Source organism: Gouania willdenowi, chromosome 15, assembly GCF_900634775.1.
Source record: "Gouania willdenowi chromosome 15, fGouWil2.1, whole genome shotgun sequence".
Classification (NCBI taxonomy): Eukaryota; Metazoa; Chordata; class Actinopteri; order Blenniiformes; family Gobiesocidae; genus Gouania; species Gouania willdenowi.
The window spans coordinates 33,647,377-33,669,143 of NC_041058.1; the positions used below are offsets into that span (position 1 = coordinate 33,647,377).

The 21,767-nt window shown below is 37.6% G+C and overlaps 1 protein-coding gene across 2 annotated transcripts; it reads right to left on the reverse strand.

The window, feature by feature from the left end:
* Positions 1 to 1,566: 1,566 nt before the first annotated feature.
* On the reverse strand, positions 1,567 to 13,160 carry mcfd2 (multiple coagulation factor deficiency 2, ER cargo receptor complex subunit). Of its 2 annotated transcripts, none has more exons than XM_028468737.1 (4): positions 13,067 to 13,160; positions 9,036 to 9,191; positions 6,675 to 6,822; positions 1,567 to 2,714 (listed from the first exon to the last, which is right to left on the reverse strand). In XM_028468737.1, exons 2-4 carry the CDS (start codon positions 9,188 to 9,190, stop codon positions 2,583 to 2,585), a joined length of 435 nt encoding a protein of 144 aa, XP_028324538.1. In that variant the 5' UTR covers position 9,191; positions 13,067 to 13,160; the 3' UTR covers positions 1,567 to 2,582. The 2 variants fall into 2 exon arrangements, with proteins under 2 accessions (XP_028324538.1, XP_028324537.1); XM_028468736.1 differs by having other exon boundaries at positions 1,569 to 2,714; positions 6,663 to 6,822.
* Between the last annotated feature and the right edge of the window lie 8,607 nt (positions 13,161 to 21,767).

Below are 21,767 nucleotides of genomic sequence, written 5' to 3' on the forward strand. Positions count from 1 at the left end.
ACATCCTATAGTAAATATATAGATTTATATCTGATGAACTGATAATAAAATAATTAAAATAAGTCAGCTGATCAAACCAGCATGCTACCAGCCTTTTCAATCTGTTGAATTAATTGATTAATTCCTTCATTAATGTATTCTGTGGTGACGCTGAGAGCCTCAGTCCTGTAGATAATATAAATATAAATATATTTCACCTTATGATGTAAACTGATCTGTATGAACGCAGCATCAGAGACACAGACAAGTTAAAAGAGAAAGTGAAACTGACCAGAGTGTCTGTTAATTCTCCGTTAATAATCTCAATAATTTAAACATTAACACTCATCATTTCATGCATTAATTACTTCCTGCTTTTACTGCAGCAACAGTGTTGTTTTTGGTCTGAATTATGGATTTAAATTTTTCATATGTTTAATAAATTTTTCCTCAATTGTGACGTAAATTGTTCTCCAGTTTTTCAGTGATTGTGATTGGTCTGACGCTGTAATCTCCTCCTCTGCCACTAGAGCGCACACGTAGCCAGGCTGGAATCAACTCGTTCAACTTAGCATGTTGTAATCTTCATAGTACAGGCCCTGTGTGTAGTATTCTGACTATTCCCTTTAATCACAACTATCCACCTGTATCATCAAGGGCTCGATCCAGCTACAAAGTAGAGGGATTTTCTAACAAATAAATATTCTTTATAAAACAAAACTGCTTGATATTTACTCTACAAACTAGTAAAAGATCAGAGATGGACAGCTTTCAACAATCACAGCAGATCCACAAAGTAGTGTTTGTCTGATCCAAGGGTCACATGACCAACATTCACGTCAGAATTTAGAATAAAGAACAACCTGAGCTTTTACACAGGAAACGAAGAGTTTACTCATAATTTCTGTTTGTTGTTGATTTGCTTTTTTTTCAGTAATGTACTGTATTATCGTGTATTAGTGTGTTTTTCTCATCATTTGGTACGTGCTTGTTCTTTTGTTTTTCCAGTAATTTTGTATTTACTGTATTTTGTTAATTTGAATATTCTTCTGTCATTTTGTATTTGTGTTTTTCTGTATTTCTGTTTGGGGAGAATTTTGTGCATTTATTGTTGTCATATTGTTATTGGACTAATTATTGCATATTTTTCTCTCTCTGGTGTATTTTTGTTTTCATCTTGGCCCTGTACTATGAAGCTGGATTACCTCTTATCATGCTAACTTCCTGGATTTATTCAGGGCGTGCTGGGATACGACGCTGGCAAACTTCTTACCAGACTAAATCACCATGGTAACTAAGTCTGAACACCTAACCTGGTCTGACGCTGCCATCTCTGACACTTAAAAACACATTTTATTTTACAGGAAAAACAATTAGTCTTTCCTGTGGAAATCAGTGCATCAAAACTTATTAAATTCTAAAATCTGTTGACAAATTGTTATTATTGTAAATGCCTAAATAAGCCATGTGATCGTCTTACACAGAATAAATAACTCACGTCATTTACACATTGATTACAGCAGTAATTTTTTAATACTTTACATTCCAGAGACAACGCGGTTGTTTTTTTAGTGTTTTCTGAGACAACCTGAATTGTTTGACAGTCAATACTGGATGGCAAAATATTTCAATTCATTCATATGAAAAAAAATGACATTTGGGAACAAAAGAAAAAGTAGAAGAAGAAAGAAAAACCAAACATTGCATTGACTTTTATCTTTAAAGGCAGCTTCAGCAGGTTTGGGATCTAACAAAAGAAAAGAAGACAGACCAGAGGACGTCAGTGTGTAGACATATGTATATATATATATATATATACACATATATATGTATATATATATATATATATATATATATATATACACACACATGGACAAAGCAACAGAACAACCAGGTAAAACCAGGAGCTGCTTTACATTCTCTGTGGTCTGCAAAGGTCATTATTAAAGCACAAACTCTTTAACAAAGTCCATTAAAATCTGCATCATCTCACCTGTTTCACTACAAACTATGAAACTTTGGGGATTGAGTAAATTATTTTTTAGAAAAATAAAACATAAATGTTCCAAACTGACAGGGAGACATTTGTGCACAACGTAAAAGAGACACGGAACGTTCACACCGACTGAAACAAAGAGAATCACATAGATCAGCATAAAAAAAACAATATGAGAAATGCATTGGTCCTCGTCACATGCAGCAGACAGTGCTGGACCTGGATTATTCATCAGTGAGCGTCGCACCAATCACAAAGTCCCAGTTCACATACTCCATGGATGTTTAGAGCCCTCTGCTGGTGACTTCTGGTACTGCCTGCTGTACTTTGGCTCTTTTTCAAGTGCTTTAAGGTTCAACTGTGATTTTTAGGAATAAAATAACGAAAAAAACAAACGTCGGCGTGGCTTCGTGAAGCCCAGTTCAAATGTAAAATAATTAACGGCTCGGGTGTCGTGACCCTAAATGTCCTTTGGAAGTTTTCAGCGTAGCTTCTGCTTTCCTCCTGGGAATCACAATCACTGGTTTCACAGATGATCTGAGAATCCTGTTGAAGAGAAACGTAACTCCTTTCTGTTAAACGTACGATAAACAGGACACGCCTCCGTCTACTCTAAGGATTTGGCGAACTCTGCGTAGTCGATGAATCCGTCGTTGTTTTTGTCGTCGTCCTTCAGAATGTCGTCGATCAGAGACACGAGATCCTCTTCTCTCATTGGCTGACTGGTCTCACCTTGTTCCTGTAAACAAACACACAAACAGCAGAGCTTAGAACGAATCACTAAGACAAAAAGTAATTAGAACTTGTGATGAATAGAGATATTAGTAAAACACAAATTGCGAACAGTGACAAAAGAAAGGTACATTTCAGTTTCTGGGGGTCAGACTTTACGGAACAATCTAAATGATAACATTAAATTATCAAGATCACTTAATATGTTCAAAAAGGAAGCGAAATGTATTAGACAGAAGTGTAACTATTGTTGTTGTTTTGAATGAGTTGTTACAGTGACTACGATGCAGGTCTTTGTTTGACTTTCATTCATCTTTTCTTCTTTTTTCAACGTGGAAGAGAAAGAAATTAGTTTTAATGTCTTTAATGAAATAAACGAAACATTTCATTAAGTATTTATTTCAGTCACTTTTTGGATCGTAAACAAATTCAATCGGGGATTTTTCAAAAGCACAAATGAAAAAAAGTTTGTCTAGACTTTTAATACACTAGTACAGTGCCCGTCGTAAGTATGCATTCATGTGGGAGCACAAGTACAGTTGTCAATTATGGCCAAATGAGAATATGATGTACAAAGAGGCGTACTCTGTACTGTTATAAAAGGGTTTATTTGTGGGTGCAAAATAAAATAGCGTGTGTGAGTTTAGACAATTTTATGGGACATGAACATGATAAATGTGTTTGTTGTGTTTTTAATACTCATTTTCATCATTTTTTTGTTTGATGTATTTTTCTGTAATGTATGTTTTTGGAGTCATTTTGTGTATTTTTTGTACAAGTATTTAGTTTAGTGTATTTTGAGTCATTTTCATATTTTTGTTGTTGTTTGGTGTATTTTTCTGTAAGAGCCTTCTTGTATATTTTTGTGCATTTCTGTTGTCGTTTCGTGTACTTCTTGTATAAATATTGCTTAGTTTTTAGTTTTACATCATTTGTGCATTTTTTGTATAATTATAGTTTTTTGTTGCCTTAAGTATTTGATTCTGGAGTCATTTTGTATCTTTTTTTAGTGTAGTTTTTTACATTTCTGTGGTCTTTTGTGTAATTTTTGTATAAATATTTAGTTTTGTGTATTTTCAGTCATTTTCATATTTTTGTTGTCGTTTAGTGTGTGTGTGTGTGTGTGTGTGTGTGTGTGTGTGTGTCTGCCTAACTTTCACTCCATGGGAGCACGTGCACGCACTGGAAGTGAGCTGTGCAGTGAAAGATGGCGCGCTAAGTGAACGCGCGCGCACGCACGCACGCACGCACGCACGCACACACACACACACGCACACACACACACAGAGAGAGTGACGTCATATCACAGCAACACCAAAAGATGCATTTAACAAAAAAGCAGCTAAAATGAGTCACTGTACTGTCTGCCACACACTTCATCACTGATGACACAGCTGACCAGTGTCATTTCCGGTTGCTTTATGTGTTTTTGAGAGTCATTTTGTTAATTTTGACATTTTGTGCGTTCGTGTTGTTGCTTTATGTATTTTTGGTGTCGTTTTTTTTTTTTTTTTTTTAACTTTCACTGTTTTTTATTGTCATTTTGTGTTTTTGTTGTCATTGTGTTAGATTTTTTTTTTTAAGGCCGCTTTAAGTATTTTTGCTGTTGTTTTGTGTATTATTGTTGTCTTTTGTGTATTTGTTGTTTTTTTTGTGTGTTTTTGAGAGTCTTTTGTAAAATTTGACATTTTGTCTGTTCATTTTGTTGCTTTTGGTTATTTTTTGTCATTTTTTTTTTCCAGTTTTGTTGTCTTATTGACGTTTTGTGTGTTTTTCTTGTCATTTTGTTAGATTTTGTTGTCGATTTAAGTATTTTTGCTGTCATTTTGTGTAAGTTCCGGTCACTTAGTGCTGAACACTTCCACCTGTCTGTGAGTCACAAAATGTTTAAATCATACAGAAAACTAATTATATAGAGCAGTGAAGTGGACAGCGTAACTTTCATTTCCCTGACAGCACGTCACTGCCGTAAACAAAGCAGAACAAAAATAATAGTCTGCCTCGTCTGGCTAAGAAACACAAATAAATCAAAGTAGGAATGAAGTAAAAACACTTCTTAAATATCAGAAATGTAACTTCATGCATTCTATAGGATTCCCAAGTGTACTCTCATCTGACGCTAACGGCTATGCTAACGGCAGTTCGGCATGACAGGATCGCTGCTTCCAACTGTGCATCGGAAACGTGTCCTGTTCACTTTAGCTGGTGTTGAACACAGAACCTCCTCACAGACATTTAGGAGGATTTAGAGACTCCTAAGTGTTGCAGAGCTAACGATATCTCAGAATGTGTAACGCTTCACTTCAGGGTCACGTACTTTGGCCAATCGGTGATGGAGAAAACTAATAAAGATGTTCGTTCTCCATTTTTTGTTTTCTGTACCGAAGCAAAAGAGCTTGAATTTGAAAAACAAGACATTTTCCATTTTGGTTTTGGAAACAAATATCAAATAATGAGTGTTTTTTTCATGTTTTTTTACATAATGAAAAACGAATGAGACACGGATTCTCCAGGATAATTTCAATGTTGTAACTCAGTGGAATTTTACATCACACCACCTCCATGTGACCATCTGTTACAGAGCCAGACATTCATTTAATATTGTATAATCTCACTAATTAAAGCATTAATTAACACTCATTAATTATCTGCCTGTGCTCCTTCCTTCCTGTAGCTACAGTGTTGATTTTTGGTCTGAATTATGGATTTTAATTCTTCATGTTTTTAAAGAATTATTCCTCGACAGTGACGTATTTTGCTCTGCACAGTTTGATTGGTCTGACACTAATCTCCCCCTGTCACAGGAGTGCACACGTAGCCAGGCTGAAATCACCTGGGTAAGTGATCGTGTTTATATCCTGCTTCATAGTACAGCTGCTGTCTGACAGTGAATGTTTGGTTAGGTGAAGCTAAAGGAGAGATATCAGAATATACTGATCCAGCTTTGTAGTACAGGGCCAGAGGGGCACTGATGATGTGTGTGTGTGTGTGTGTGAGTAACGGATTACATGTAACGGCATTACATAATCAGATTATAAATTACTGTTATCTTTTACAGTTACAATTTAAATAGTTGGTAATCAAATTACTGGTACATTGTTGAAATCAATAGATGTTTCACAGGTTCTTTCACTCTCTATATGGCAACATAATACATTTCCCAGAAGCCCAAAAAAAACCCCCAACTTTTTACGTCATTTACTCAATCTCAATGAAGTCGTAGGATGAGCAGCAGGAGGTAGACGCTGAACGTGAGGTGAAGCCTTAACTGGAAAGAATGTGTTTGTTAGTGGTCGCTGCAGTACAGAGCTCTTATGGATGCAATGAGAAAAAAAACTTGCTCCATATAGAAATACTTTCCACTGAAGAGTGTCAAAGTTTTAGGAACTTTCAGGCTATATTTCAACCCACGAAGAACCTCGATAAGCAGCAAGTGGACGCCTGCGCTAACGATAGCTTCTCATCCTTGTTAAAGAAGGATGTGATGATATCAGGGCAGAGAATCATTTGTGCCACCATGGTTTGTTGAATAGACCATAGACTGTAAAAAGAATGGATGGGACAAGCTCCCCTGTGGAGTGAAGCTTTTATTTTTAGAGCTCCCCCTGCTGGCTGGCTGCAGTATAGGTCATAAAAATAAATTAACTGTAAAGTTAAAATACTCTGCTGTGATCATTAGTTATTATCACCCTACATTGTGTTAAAGTATTCATTTTTCTGTGATTTTAAATAAGTTATTTGAGTTTGAAATACGGGATTTGGCGTCATATATGACGATGATTGACAGTAGCGATTCTCTTTGTGAATAGCAGCGACGTCATGAAAGAAAGACGAGACGTGTGATTTTCTTCATTTTTAAATAGAGTACGTTTAGATATGGTTTTGTACTCGCCTCATAATAATCGTAATCTGTAACGGATTACATTTTGTGTGTGTGTGTGTGTGTGTTGTGGACCTCTCTGTGTACATGTGAGATGGCCGTAGCCAGCTCCAGTCCGTCCAGCAGGTTGTTCCCATCGTAGTCGTGCATCTTGAAGTAGTGCAGCTGCAGCTCCTGGGGGGACATCTCCTTCTCTGGTTGATCAATCACCCCCTCCAGGTGCTCCAGGATGTGGCTGAAGGCACAGGAAGTGGAAACGTCTGTTACAGCCAGGGTTGGGCTCAATTAGAATTATAAATTACTTAATTGATAATACATTCCAATTATGATGTAATTATAATGGTAATTGAAAAAAAAAAAAAAAATCTGTGGCTGTTGTAATCAAAATTGAGTTCAAATAATTGACTTTGTAATTGTCAAAGAAATTATATAAAAACTGTCAATTACAATTTAATTAAACACAAACCTGTGGAACCATGTTACAGTTCTATGTCTTACACATAGTTGATAATTAATAAAATGTTTCATATCAATTTTCCCCACTACTGTCATTTTATTGAGATCATTTTACCATTTAAAATAATTTACCAAAATACTAAAACCAATATTGTCATTGATTAGGAAGCCTAACAAGGTAATGAAAATCTAATTAGATGATAAATCATATATTTTGTAGTGTATTTTACAGCTGATTTAATTTATTTATTTTTTTTTTTTTGTCTGCACATGCTGTTGAAGGTTAACACTACAAGAAGTGCAATCTTTTAACAGCAATGCATATTTTGTTATTGCAATTAAATAAATGTATTTATTTCATTGCATAATTGTGACCATCACCAGCCCTCCCTAGGGAAGGGTAAGAAATACTTTATTAAAGGGAGGATGTAAAAAAGAGAGGGCAGTGTTACACCAAGGTGAGGGGGTGGAGGAAATGGAATGGGTGGGGAATAGTTGTTAGGTTTTAAGTGATGCGATGTGAAATTGTGGTTGTGTATATTGTGCTTATTGTTGTGTTATCAAGCCAGTTTGGTGACCAGTGTGCGGCTTAGGAATAATGGTGGTGGCTGTGAACAGAGGAAGAAGTGAGTGGAAATTCCATAAAACAGGTATTTGGGAACAACGTGTCTATGGTAGAGCCCAGTATGAGTGTTATCCCACAGCCCAAGGCCAGTGCATCCATGACAAATGTATTTCCAAGAACCGCCACTGCAAAACCCACGAGCCGCCCCCGGGCCCGAAGAAGCAGCCGGGCCAGCAGCAAGAGCGGGCAATCTAGGGGCCCCCGGCGACCACCCCACGGCCAAGCAGCCCCCCGAACGCCCCCAAGATCCCAAGCCGAGAGGCAACCATCGCCCCCCCCATACACACCCGAGAAAGCCCCAAGGAGCCAAGGACCCAGCGCACCACGCCACCGATTTTTAAAGCCAGGGCCCCCTCCAAGGGCCAAGCCAGACCGCCTTGCCGGGATGTGGCCCCCTATTCTTACCCCGACACCCTGCCTCACGGGGCACTGCCCAAGCAGGGGCCGTACCAGTAGGTATGCAAGGGCGCGGCACACGGCACCCACCCCGAAAGACCCCCGCCAGGACCGGCCCGGCCAGCCAGCCAATCACCCCGGGCCCCAGGAGCACCCCCCGGGACCAGGACCCCCCAAGGGCAAGCCCCCGGGCCTTGCCCAAGCCCCTCGGGACGCACCCCCCACCCCCGCCCAGGACCCGGCCACAGCCCAGCAGGACTGCACATCCCCGGACAGCCCAAGGCCAGCAGCCCAGGGTCCGCCACCCCCCAGGCAGCGCCAGCCACGGAGCAGCGCCCCCCACCGGCCCGCGAGCAACCGGCGATCCCCACCGCGGGGACGGAGGCACCCCAATGGCACACATCAAGTGCGGAACAGCAGCCCCCAGCCAAAGATGCCCCGGACCCACCCACCAGTCCGCAGATGGCAGGACAAACCCACCAGGCGGCCGACAGCAACCTCCACCACCGGAACAGCTAGCACCGCCCCCCAGTAAACAGCATCGTTCCGAGGCGCCGAGCAACCCCGCCCCAACCCCGGCGAGGACACCAGCACACCCCCAGCACACCCACCCCCCAAACCTGCGAGGCAGGCCGCCCCGGGCCCGCACACCGCGGGGCCCGCCCCCAAGGCCACCAGCCGACAAAACAGCTGATTTAAGACATGGGTCAAACTGACCCGTTAGCATTAGAGATGCTAACAAAATGCTAACACGAGAGGAAAGGGTTAGGGTCAGGATTTATTTATTCATTGTGATTAATTGTAATTGATTTTCAGGGGGAAAATAAATTCAATTGTAATTGGAGAGAATGTGGGTCACCGTATTAGTAACTGAACATGGATTATTGAAAGATGGAATGTAATTGAAAAATGAAATGCACCCAAACCCTGGTTTGACACCATTACAGCACCCATCCACAGAGGACACTCACTTTTTGTCCTGCACCATGTTTTTATCCAGTCTGGTGTGGTGGGAGGTGTGAGCCCCCCCCTCGATCACAGGCTGGTCGTTCACCTCAGGATGAGCACTGAGCAGAGAGCAGCACAGGAGCAGCAGAACCACGGGACTGAACCTGCTGCTGCTCATGCTGAACGGAAGGAGAGGAAATCCATCATTATTTGGTCACGACCATCACTACACAGGCTAAATCACTTCTTATTCCAACTTACATCATTTAAAGCCTGGGTTCTCAACCTTGGGGTCACAAGACCCGTTTTGCATTTTACAGCTTTCCTCACGTCCCAACACAGAACAATAGTGTTTGTAATTTTCCCACCCTAATATATATATATATATATATATATAAAATCATGTTTTTGTGTGTGTTAATCTGTGTATTTTACTTCTCCTTTAATATAATTGTTTGTTGTTTTTGGGTATTTTTGTGTTTTAATCTGTGTATTTTTCTTCTTCCTTTGTATATTTTAATATAATTTTGTGAGTTTTTGGAGTCCTTTGGTAGATTTTTGTCATCATTTTGTGCGTATGATTGACTGTGTTATTCGGTTAGGTCTGTGTTTGTCCTGTGTGTGATTTTGGGGTCATTTTGTGTTCTTTTGTGCATTCATTTTTAATTTGGCATGTTATTGGAGTCTTTTTGTTATCATTTTGTGCATTTTTGTAGTTTTTAATGTATTTTGCTGTAATTTTTGTACATTTTTTGTAGTCACTTTGTGCGTTTAGTTTCGAGGCCACAATAATGTGTCTGAGTGTCGCTTGTGGCCCTCAAACTGCCTGAAATACACAAGATGTCATCAAAAGTAAACAAAATGAGAGAAATACACCCAAATTGATGCGAAAAATAAACAAAAGACATGGAAATATACAAAAAACAACAAATCAAACAAAATGAGTCTAAACATCCAAAACTAAAACAATATGTCAACAAAAGTACACAAAATGTACAGAAAATTAAACAAATCAAAAAACGACAAAAAAACAGTCTAATTAAATGTTTTTTTTTAATCGAGTCCCACCTCTACAAAAAACACAACATTATAAAAATCTACAAAAAACAAAAATACACAAAAAGAGTCTAGACATCCAAAACAAAAACAGAAACAGACAAAATGTGATCAAAAGTACAAAATAAGAGAAATACACAGAATTTTTTTTTTTTTTTTTTTTTTTTTTTAAGTATTAAACAAAAAACAACCATTAAAAATACAAAATGAGTTCTAGATCCAAAACAAAAACAGAATTAATTGATCCTTTGGCTCAAATTGTTTCCACAGCCTATGACCACATTATTGATACATGTAAAACAAAACAAACAAACACATTGTGGGGAACAATATTGATTCAAAAAAAAAAAAGTGTTTGTTTGATCGGAGGGTCACATGATCAACATTCAGGTCAGCATTTAGAATAATGACTCAGCTATCTGAGCATAAATACAGGAAAAAACAAAGTTTTTATAGTAATTGTGTGTTTTTCTGTCATTCTGTGTATGTTTGTTGTTGTCTTGCTCATTTGTCTTGCATTTTTTGTGTATTTTTCCTGTAAATGTGTGTGTTTTTTGGAGTCATTTCGTGTATTTCTGTTGTCATTTTGCTTCTTTGTTAGTACTGTAGCAGTCATTTTGTGTTTTTCTAGTCTTTTTGTGTACTTTTCTAAGTAATTTTGTGTATTACTCTTGTCGATTTGTTCATTTATGTAGTAGTTTAGTGTGTTTTTAGAGTATTTTCTGTTTTTATCTTGTCTTTTACTGTATTTTCCTGAAATGTTGTAATTCTTTGTATTTAGTTTTGTGTATTTTTCTGTCATTTTGTACATTTATTTTGGGGGCTGCATAAAATTAGACCGAGAAATAAATACATTTTTAAAAATTGTAATGTAATGTGAAGCGATATTTTCTCCACCCTTAGAAATGAGTAATCAGACCTCCCATTTATTTCACTTAGCACCTTTGTATTGTTGTTAATAGGTCCATATTTTTTGTAAAGGTCTATTACCTCACCCTGGCCATGCCTGGGAAGCTTTAGACATAGTCAGGAATGCTGTAGTAACGTTCAGTTAGGTTCAGCAATTATACAGTATGATTTCTAGGTGTGTGCTATTTAACTAAACTCTCTCTGAGAAACACTGATCGAGATCATTGATCACGATACCAGGATCATTCACACTTTAAAGGCCAGGTGGAAATGTATATCACCATTAATAACCATAGAGTAGGTCACTATGTATAGAAATCTTTTTTTAAAAGTATCAAGATGAAATCTATAATCCCATCCAGATTAAACTCAACAAAATTCACAAAGATCAGGAAAGTATGAACTGAGGGTGATCTGAAGGTGGTTGAACACAGACATGAACATTGAAGAACAGTCATGTGGAGACAGGACCATCTATAAGGGGGAATAAAGGGGAGAGATTTTTGGGGTCCATCCATAAAGTCAGTAAAATGATGGTCCATTGTTCTATGAATCTGTGATAACCACATTTATTTATTCATCTGAATAATATCCACTGTTATCCAGGAACGTTTATTATTATTATTATAGTCATCTTAAAGATGGAAATCCTGGCTTTAATCACAAATAAAATGAGTTCAAAGTAGAGATGTCCCGATACAACACCGATATTACAACCTTGAGTGTTGGGCAATACCGATATCGATAAGATACCAGCACGAATCATACATAGTTTTATGACTTATTTTGTAGTGTGGAATGTTAGAGAAGAATTGATCAAGTGATGTTATTCAGAGAACAATAGTCAGCAACAGTAGGAATGAGAAAAACTGACTCATTTATTATAAACTAACTGGTTACATAAATGTTAACCTTCAACATAATATCTACAGTATTCTACAATTGAATAAATATAAAATAATATATATTGGATATTTTAGATCGGGGGTCCTCAACTGGTCTCACCCTGGGACCCACATTTTGCCACGGTCAATAAATTCAACCAACCAAATTAGGTGTTTCAAACATACTGTAGCTGTTGAAAACACACATATAGAATCTTTTTTAAAGCATACATCCATAAATGTTCCTGTGCAAAATGCATTTCACAGCATGCCTGTCAAAAGAAAAGTTTCTTTCAAAATAAAAGAAAAGTACAACATGAAAAACATTAAGTGTTTGTTTATTTTTGCCTAGCTGTCCACGACCCAACCAGTACAGGCCCGCGACCACCAGTTGAGAATCACTGTTTTAGATGCAATCCGATAAAATCTGATATTCGTTTTCTGGCTGATATCAGATCAATATCGGATCAGGACACCCCTCGTTAAAAGTGACCAAAAAAGGCAGAAATGGTGGTGAAAAGTTGCAAATTATATTAAATTATTAAATTAAATTAAAATGGTAAAAAAATAAACAAAAAATGCACAGAAAATGCATTTAAATTTGATGTAGAAGTGTCAGAAATGGGAGTAATGTAGCAAAAATACATTGAAATAGGTTAAAATATTTAAAGTTTAATGTAGTTTCAGAAACAGGGTAAAAAAAAAAAGAAAAAAGGTTAAATGAGCTGAAACTCTTTATTTCTTGAAGGCACCTGGTGACCCTAAATGGGGTCCTGACCCCAAGGTTGAGAACCCCTACTCTACAGAGCTGACAAGTGTGTGTGTGTGTGTGTGTGTGTGTGTGTGTGTGTGTGTGTGTGTGTGTGTGTGTGAACTGTAAAAATGTTTGAAATACAAACACCATTAGTTATATTATATTAGTGTTTGCACACACACACACACACACACACACACACACACACACACACACACACACACACACACACACACACACACACACACACACACACACACACAGTTTTAATAAATGTGTGCCATTTCACAGCTATTACACGTGTCAAATGTTACACAAACAAAAACAAATGCTAGCATTTAGCTTCTTTTCTCTTGTGCGTTACAATGACATAGTGTCACTTCACGCGTTAACTTCACCAACATTATTCATGACTCCGTAAAAAGTGAATACATGACTGAGTTAAACCTACCTTGAGTCTTTAAATAGTTCTGTCCTCAGAGAATGTTAAATTCAGTGAGCGCTCAGTACAGTCTGAGGTAATGCGACCCTCGCGGCTCGCCGTAGCTCCTCTTGGACACGACAGCTGATTGTGATTGGCTCCTGTTAACAAAGAGTGCTCGTGCTGCACAAGAGAAGCACATGTAACAACACTCACATTGGTTTCCCTTCTCCGTATCTTACAATTATATCTAGTAAACGCTGATAAAAACAACAACTTTTAACCATAATTGATATTATATTAATGATAAATATTACTCTATACCGTTTGTTGATTATTGGGGTTCCGAGAAACTGGAAGTGGTCGCCAGATGCCTTTAAGAAACTATATATATATATATAATTTTTTTTTTTTTTTTTTTTCAGAGGTGGCAAAAGTACTAGTCTTCAGTGCTCAAGTAAAAGTATAGTACGTCAGTAAAATAGTCATAAGTAAGTCAAAAGTACAAATGTCCATTTAATAATAAGACAGTGTTTTTAAAACAGTAAATTCCTTTTTTTTTAACTTGTAGAATACTGGGACATGGACACAAGTTAAATCTGTTTCCTTTGTTGAACACCTGGTTGAATTTAGCATTCATTATAGATACATTTTGTAAATAAAATGTTTACAGAAAAATTAAATCCAGAGCAGCTTTGAGTTTAACATTTTTAATAAGGTTGAAAACATTAACCATAAAACTAAAGGACCTGTCTAACAGAAAAAAGCTCAAACTACCAATTTTTTTTGTGTCTTTTTACGTCGTGACGTCATCTTCAAAGGTCTTAAAAGTAACAAGCTCATTTTTAAAATGTAAGGAGTAGAAAGTCCAGATTTTAGTTTTAAAAAGTAAGGAGTAAAAGTAAAAAATGGTCAAAAAAAGAAATACTCAAGTAAAGTACAGATTCCAAAAAAAACCTACTTAAGTACAGTAGCACAGCATATGTTTTTCGTTACTTGTCACATCTGATTTATTTATTTAATTTTACTTATTTTTACCTTTTTTCTGCACATTAAACTTGCCATATTTTAACCTATTTTTAATCACTTTTTCTTTCCATATTTTTGCTCCTTTTAATGCATTTTGCTACATTCCTCCAATTTCTGCTACTTTTCTATCAAATTTCAATGTCTTTTGTGACATTTTTTCATTTTCAAGACATTTTTGCCACTTGTAAATCCTTTCCACCACTTTTCCATCTGATGTCACATATATTGAATCATTATTGTCACTTTTAACCTATTCTCATCAGGCGTGTTTTTGCCGATTTAACCACATTTACGATTTGTCCTAATCATTATTTGCCAGTTTAAACTAATTGTTCCTTTTAAAACCAATATTGACACTTTGAACCAGTTTTTATCCCCTTTTCTGTTTATTTTTGGCAACTGTAATTTGGAACTTTTTTTTAACCAATTTCTGTTTCTTTTTTAAAATCCCATTTCACCACCTTTTCCACCATGTAGGTCACTTTTAACCCATTTTCTTTCTGATTAAAAGAAGGATTTTATACTATGATAACAGTGGATATTATTCAGATGAATAAATAAATGTGGTTATCACAGATTCATAGAACAATAAACCATCATTTTACTGACTTTATGGATGGACCCTAATAATCTCTCCCCTTTATTCCCCCTTATAGATGGTCCTGTCTCCACATGACTGTTCTTCAATGTTCATGTCTGTGTTCAACCACTTTCAGCTACAGTGGGGGTCCCTGCGCTATGGAACCTTTATTTTGGGGGTCACGGGATGAAAAGATTGAGAAACACTGGACTAGAGTAACATAAAAATTCTTTAACGTTCCCAGAATATTTGGAGCTTTTGTTTACTTCTAGCTTCCTGTTGGTTATAAACCTTAGTGGAGTAGTCACTGGTTTTGTTTATTGATTGATTTATTGTTTATAATCTCCAAGGGGAAATTCAGTAAACCTCCATGTGTCTAGACAGGGTCTGGATCTCATGTTTATTATACTGATTAGGATGAATTTGTTGTTCTTTCTTTTTCTTTTTTAACAATATAAGCTAGCATGTGTCTTTTTCCACAGCATTTTGTCAAAAAACAAAAACGAAAACAATGTTTTTGTTGTTATTTAAGAGACCAAAGAATGTAAGGAGTAAGAGTGTCAGAAAATGAATGGATGATTTTTTAAAAAAGCAGAACGATTTGATGAAAAATTAACTTTCTGTTTTGAAAATGACACATGGCCATTGTTTTCTTTATTGTATTGCACTGGTTCTCATAATCTCTGCACACAACTAAGAATGTATTGCAATTATTAGTATTTTCCTGAAAAATGTAAAGAACTGTGATTTAAAGGGGCACTATTGTGAAAAATGTACTTTATATATTTCTATTGGTTCTGCTACAGTGATACACATTATTTTATCCACATTCAGAGGGACAAAGTTGAAATAGTTCTGTTTCCTCCTTCCCTTGTTATTCCACATTTTGTAGAAAGTCAGCTCCAAACGGGCGAGTTGGAGTTTTCTCGCGTTGTGACGTTATAACACGGAAACTCCTCCTCCTGACAATCCTGGCTCCTCCTATCCTATAAGCATGTGAGCTCCTCCCACTCAAACTATACCTCACAGGTAAAACAAACCCTGCGGTTTAATATAGAGCAGTGTTTCCCAAACCTTATTGCCCCATGTACCCCATAGCCTTTATTTACCACAAGTACCTCTGAGCTCATGTTATACATTATTCATTTGTGTCTGCAGGCATGTTAATGCAGACAATAACCTCAAATTTAGGGCTTTTCATTCATGTATTTCTGATCTTTTGCTCGTTTTAGAATTTGAACTTCACCTTTTGGTGTATTTTAAAGAGTTGTGCCACAAATTATTATTGATGGATGAGAAAAAAAAAGTCTGTATGCATGTAAAAAAAAAAACTGTAATGTTAAAGAATAAACTGACAAATATTTCTGTGTACCTCCTGAGAGATGTTCAAGTACCCCAGTTTGGGAACCACTGATGTAGAATATACTGTACGTTATACTTTATTGCCATAAATGTAAAGCTACATACACGTATGTTCTCTGCATTTAACCCCTCCCTGAGGAGCAGTGGGCAGCCAATGTGTAGCACCCAGGGAGCAGTTAGGGTTAATATAGGGACTGATCAACATCCCACAGTGATGGACCAGTGAGATTAGAACCAGTAACCCTAAAATTACAAGCCTGTTCTATCAAAACCACTAGTATCTTTATAGATTATACAGTATATAGATAATTTAGCATATAGATATGTGGCCGGGTGGTGTATTAAAGTTTGTTGATGTTTAATGGACTGTAACTGTTGAATGCCAACAACTCCACCTAGTGGAGGGACTAAGACCCGATTTTACAAAACACAGGTTCGATACCAAGGGAGTGAGCAGTGAAACCAAGATCAATAGTTTGATTGATTTATTATAACAAATTGTGTAAATACAGGGTTGTCTTAAAATAAACCTAATTCTGAGAAGAAGAAAAAAAAAAAGAGTCTACAGTGCGAAGGATAAAAAGAAGGATGAGAACTGAGCCTAGGCAGGAGCTCAACCACTGCCCCCACCGCGCTGCTCCATGCTCCATTCCTGGCTCCACTGCTCCCTCCTTGCGCTCCTCCCGCTCCGCTGCCTCGTAGACCTGGACCTAGTGGACACAGCACATCTGCCAGTGGGGAAGAAGTGGCTCTGGTTCTGTGTGCCCTCCCCAGGTGTGAGACTCACCACATCTGGGCGGCGCTCGAATCCTGACCGCCCAGTATACAGTAGACAGGCCTTTAGTATCACACCATCCACCGCGTCTCCTTGCTCCACACTACCGACCTGGTTCCGGCCCTGGCGCTGCTCACGCTCCCTCCGTCACTGTGTAGACCCAGCCCTACTGAACAGCACAACAATGGCCGCTGCCCACCACACCTGTCCTGTCCCTCTGCCGTCTCTCACACACTCCCTGTTTTCCTTTTATTCCCTCGTGTGAGTCACTTCCAGTCCTGCACAGTTGCACAGAATGCCAGCAATTGTCCAAAAGGTAGTGGGTTGGCCTACATTAATTAACTAAAAAAAAGGATTTCAACTAAAACACAGCAACAAAACATGCAACAGAACTGCAATAAATCACGGCAAACTAATAAAATTGACAAACAATATAACACATGCAAATAAAAAACGGAAGACAAATCAAAATAAATTATAATGGCCACACGCCCACAGATAATCTGAAGTGCAGTGTAAGCGCTCACAATCAGTTTCATTTTTATTAGCTGTTATATCACCTCGTATCCGCTTTAAACATAATCTGATGTGTTTGTGACAAAATGCAACGCAGAGCTTGGACAAAACAATGATTATCACCTTAAATGAACTGATTCTGTGGTTAGAAGAGGTGAGCATGACAAGAAAGTGACTTAGCAGCTTTTTGGCTGAAAACTATAACAAGTGTGTGGATAGCAAAACTAGCGATCACTGATCTCCCTGTACAAGAGCGAGGCATGAAGTCTGTTCTCAGGATGCTGCTGCATAGAGGTCACCTGGAACCTGCTGATATGATAAGCACTCGGAGCACACACACACACACACACTGAAGTACTGTTCAGGGTTATAGACACAGGTCAGATAGTAAAGCCCAGAGTTCACAGCAAACATGGTGACATTGCTTTTAGTTGTTATGCTGCAAAGAAGTGGAACAAACTGTAGCAGAGCTGAAGTCAGCATCACATGGAACATTTTTAAATCCAAATTAAAGGCACTTTTTTTTCCCTACTGTGTATGATTGAGAGTCAGATTTTTAATCATATTGTTGATTTAATGTTTTTACTGCTGATTTCAAATGTTTTATTTATTTTGAACTGTTGACTTGCCTGACATTTCCCTTGCCTTACATCAGAGGCTGGACGGTCATTGCAGAGAACATATATTGAACTTTAGATGACAATAAAATAAAATCAGCAAATCAGCACAAATCAGCACAGTAACAAATATCAGGAAGGGGCAGCGTCAGTATACAATCAAAGAATACAATAAACAACGCAAGATGAGTCGGAGCAAGAAAACTGATGCTGTCATCTATTACAGCTATTACAAATTCCAATTAAATATGTAAATAATGTAAAAATATAATAATAAAATATAATACTTACTACATCAGAGGCTGGACGGTCAGTGCAGGAAACAAATCTCATAAATTAAAACAGGAAACAAATACGACTCATCAAAATAAATGAAATCAAATGCTGGATGTGTCAGTGCAGTAAACAAAAATCAGGAAGGGGAATCGTCAGTTTACAAAAGAAATAACGCCGAGCAACCGAACAACAAAACTGATACTGAGCTGCCATCTTCTTGACTTCTGAGAATTCATTCTCCTATATGATGTACATTACTATGAAGGAACTTTGGCCTACTCTTCTTTGCAGAATAGATTTAACTCATGGCTGGACGTTAACCTTCAGGATTTTCTGGCAGATGGCACAATTTATCATTTTATCAATCACAGCAGGTTGTTCACGTCCCTAAGTGGTGCAGCAGTCCCAGATAATCACACTTTCACCACCATGTTTGACTGGTAGTATGATGTTCTTTTTCTCAAATGCTGTTATTTTTATGCCAGATGTAACGAGAAGCACAACTTCCAACAAATGAAATGTTTGACTCGTCGGCCAACAGAATATTTCTTTAAAAGTCTTGGGGATCATAAAGATGTTTCATGGTTAATGTGAGATGAGCCTTTGTGTTTTTTTATGCAGTTGTAGTGGTTTTCACCTCTGAACTCTCCCTTGAAGGCCATTGTTGACCAGTGTCATTTTTATGGTTGAGTCATACACTGACCTAAACAGAGGTTCTTTGGATGTCATTATGGGAACACGTGTGACCTCCTGGATAAGGTGTCATTGCACTCTTGGAGTAATTTTGGTTGGTCGACCACTCCTAGGAAGGCCGACCACTGCTCCCAGTTTTCTCCATTTTTGGATAATGGTTTTAAACATGGTTCACTGTTGCCCCAAAAGCCCTGGAATTTGTTTTGTAACCTTTAACAGACTTTGGCTTTCATTTGTTTTTTTAACTTATTTGGATCCTGTTTTGAGATCTATTTATTTAAGTGATTCCTTGATTTAACAATCATAGCAGTAATCAAGCCTAGTTGTGGCCAGTTAAACTGTGCTCAGATTTAGAAAGACACAGTTAACTTATATTTTAGCAATCGGGGGCAATTACTTTTTTACAATGGGTCAGATCGATTTGGATTTTTCCCTACTATAATGAATAAAATCATCATTTCCCTCCCCCAGATAGCATCATCTAGAAACAGGACTCTAAATAAAAAAAAAACATAGAGAATACAAATACCACTTAAATATATATTTTTAAAAAGAGACACTAAATAAATAAATACATTTAAAAATCTAATAATAAAATACATCACTTACTACATCAGAGGCAGGACGGTCAGTGCAGAAAACAATGTCATAAATTAATAAACAGGAAACAAATACGACGCATTAAAATATATTGTATCAAATGCTGAATGAATGAGGAAGACAAAATAAATACCACATGAATCGGTGAAGGAAATATTTAACGCACAACAAGTTCAAGCAAGATAACTGATGCTGAGCTGAATCTTCTTGATGTCGGAGAATTCCCTCTCCTATGTACATCGCTATGAAGGAGTTTTGGCACACTCTTCTTTGCAGAATGGAGGTTTTTGTGCCTGAACTGCCTGTTTATGGTCAAATTACAGCATCTTTATTGGATAGAAATCCAGACTTTGATTATACAGTATGCAAAAAAAAAAAAACGACACTGGAGGAATTCAAACAGGTAAAAAACTAGAAATGCAAATCGAGCCAGAGGGAAAAAAAAAACAAGACTAGTTGAGCCATGAACCAATGATCAGTCCATTCAGTTTTTCTAGAACCATCGATCAGAAACGCCAGCTCTAACATCAAGACACCTGAAACAGAACAAAGAGCGGAGGGCGAGGAGAAGGCACAGACTGCAGGAAAAAACATGATACACTATGATACACTCATTCTTAGTTGATAGGTAATATTGATATTAAACGTCTAGCAGACGATAGGGCACAAACAGGTCTCTAAGATATACAGGAACTTGATCATGCAGAGCTTTGTATGTAAACAGGAGGATTTTAAACTCTGTTCTAGATTTTACAGGAAGCCAATGAAGGGAAGCTAATACTGTAGAAATATGTTCTCTCCTCTTTGTAACTGTTAGTATTCTAGCTGCAGCATTCTGAATTAACTGGATACATTTTAGTGAGTTACTAGGACATCCTGACAGTAGAGTTACAATAAACAAAAAAGATGCTTGAGAAATTAGAGTAACTAACAAATACCAAATGCTGGACGAGTCAGAGAAAGAAAACAGACACCAGACCAGACAGTAGAGGGGTCGGTCAGATCACAACCTCATTCACCTCAGCCCCTCTTATCTGCCCCTGGTGAAACGCCAGCCTACGACCATGAGGACAGTGAGGAGATGGTCGGAGGAAGTGTTTGAGACACTAAGAGGATATTTTGAGGCTACAAACTGGGATGCAATCTGTGAGCCACATGGAGAGGATATTGATAACCTCACAGAGTGCATCACCAATTATATTAACTTCTGTGTGGACACCACTGTCGCGGCTAAGACTGTGAACTGTTACCCTAACAATAAGCCCTGGGTAACAAAGGACATCAAAGCCACCCTGAACAATAAGAAGAGGGCTTTCAGAGATGGTAATAGGGAGGAGGTGAGAAAAATACAGGGGGGGCTTAAAAAGACAATCAGAGAGGCAAAGGTGGAGTATGGCAGGAAGCTGGAGAAGAAGCTTCAGCAAAATAACAACAGAGAGGTCTGGAAAGGGATGAGGACCATCACTGGCTTTAAGTCAGCCAGCAACAGAGGGTTGGACGGTAGTTTGGACCAGGCCAATGAACTAAATCTGTTTTTCAACAGATTTGATACTGCGGCCACTGGCCGTGGTGACCGTGGCTCAGGTGGTAGTGTTTCTAGTAAAAAACTAGATCAACAGAAAATACAATCACAATTTAAATGTGTCCCGAAAAAAAGACACTAAATAATGAAATAACATAAAAATATGATGAATAAATATCTTACTTACTAGATCAGAGGCAGACGGTCAGTGCAGGGAAAAAAATTAACAAATTGAAGCAGGAAATAAATATTTCTCCTTGAAATAAATTGTATCAAATGCTGGACGAGTCAGCGCAGTAAACAAATATCAGGAAGTGGAAGAGTCAGTATACAAAATAAATAACGTTTGTCAGTGAAGAAAATAATAGACGTAAGACGAGTTCGAGCAAGAAAACTGATGCTGAGCTGCATCTTCTTCAAATTGAACAATTCCTACTCCTACAATAGCAACCCCCCTAGATAGCATCATCTAGAAACAGGACTCTTAATAAAGAACTAGATCAATGAAGAATACAAACCACATTTAGATACAAGACATTAAAGACAATACTATAAATGAGTAAAATAATGAAATACCTACTATATCAGAGTGTAGGAAACAAGTATTAAACTTTAGACGACCTAAAAGAAAATGTATTACAATCCAGACAAGTCAGAGCAGTAAACATATATAGAGAATGGGAAGCATCAACAAATAAAAAACTAGATAAACAAAGAATACAAACCACATTTAGATACAAAATAATGAAATTAGATACTAT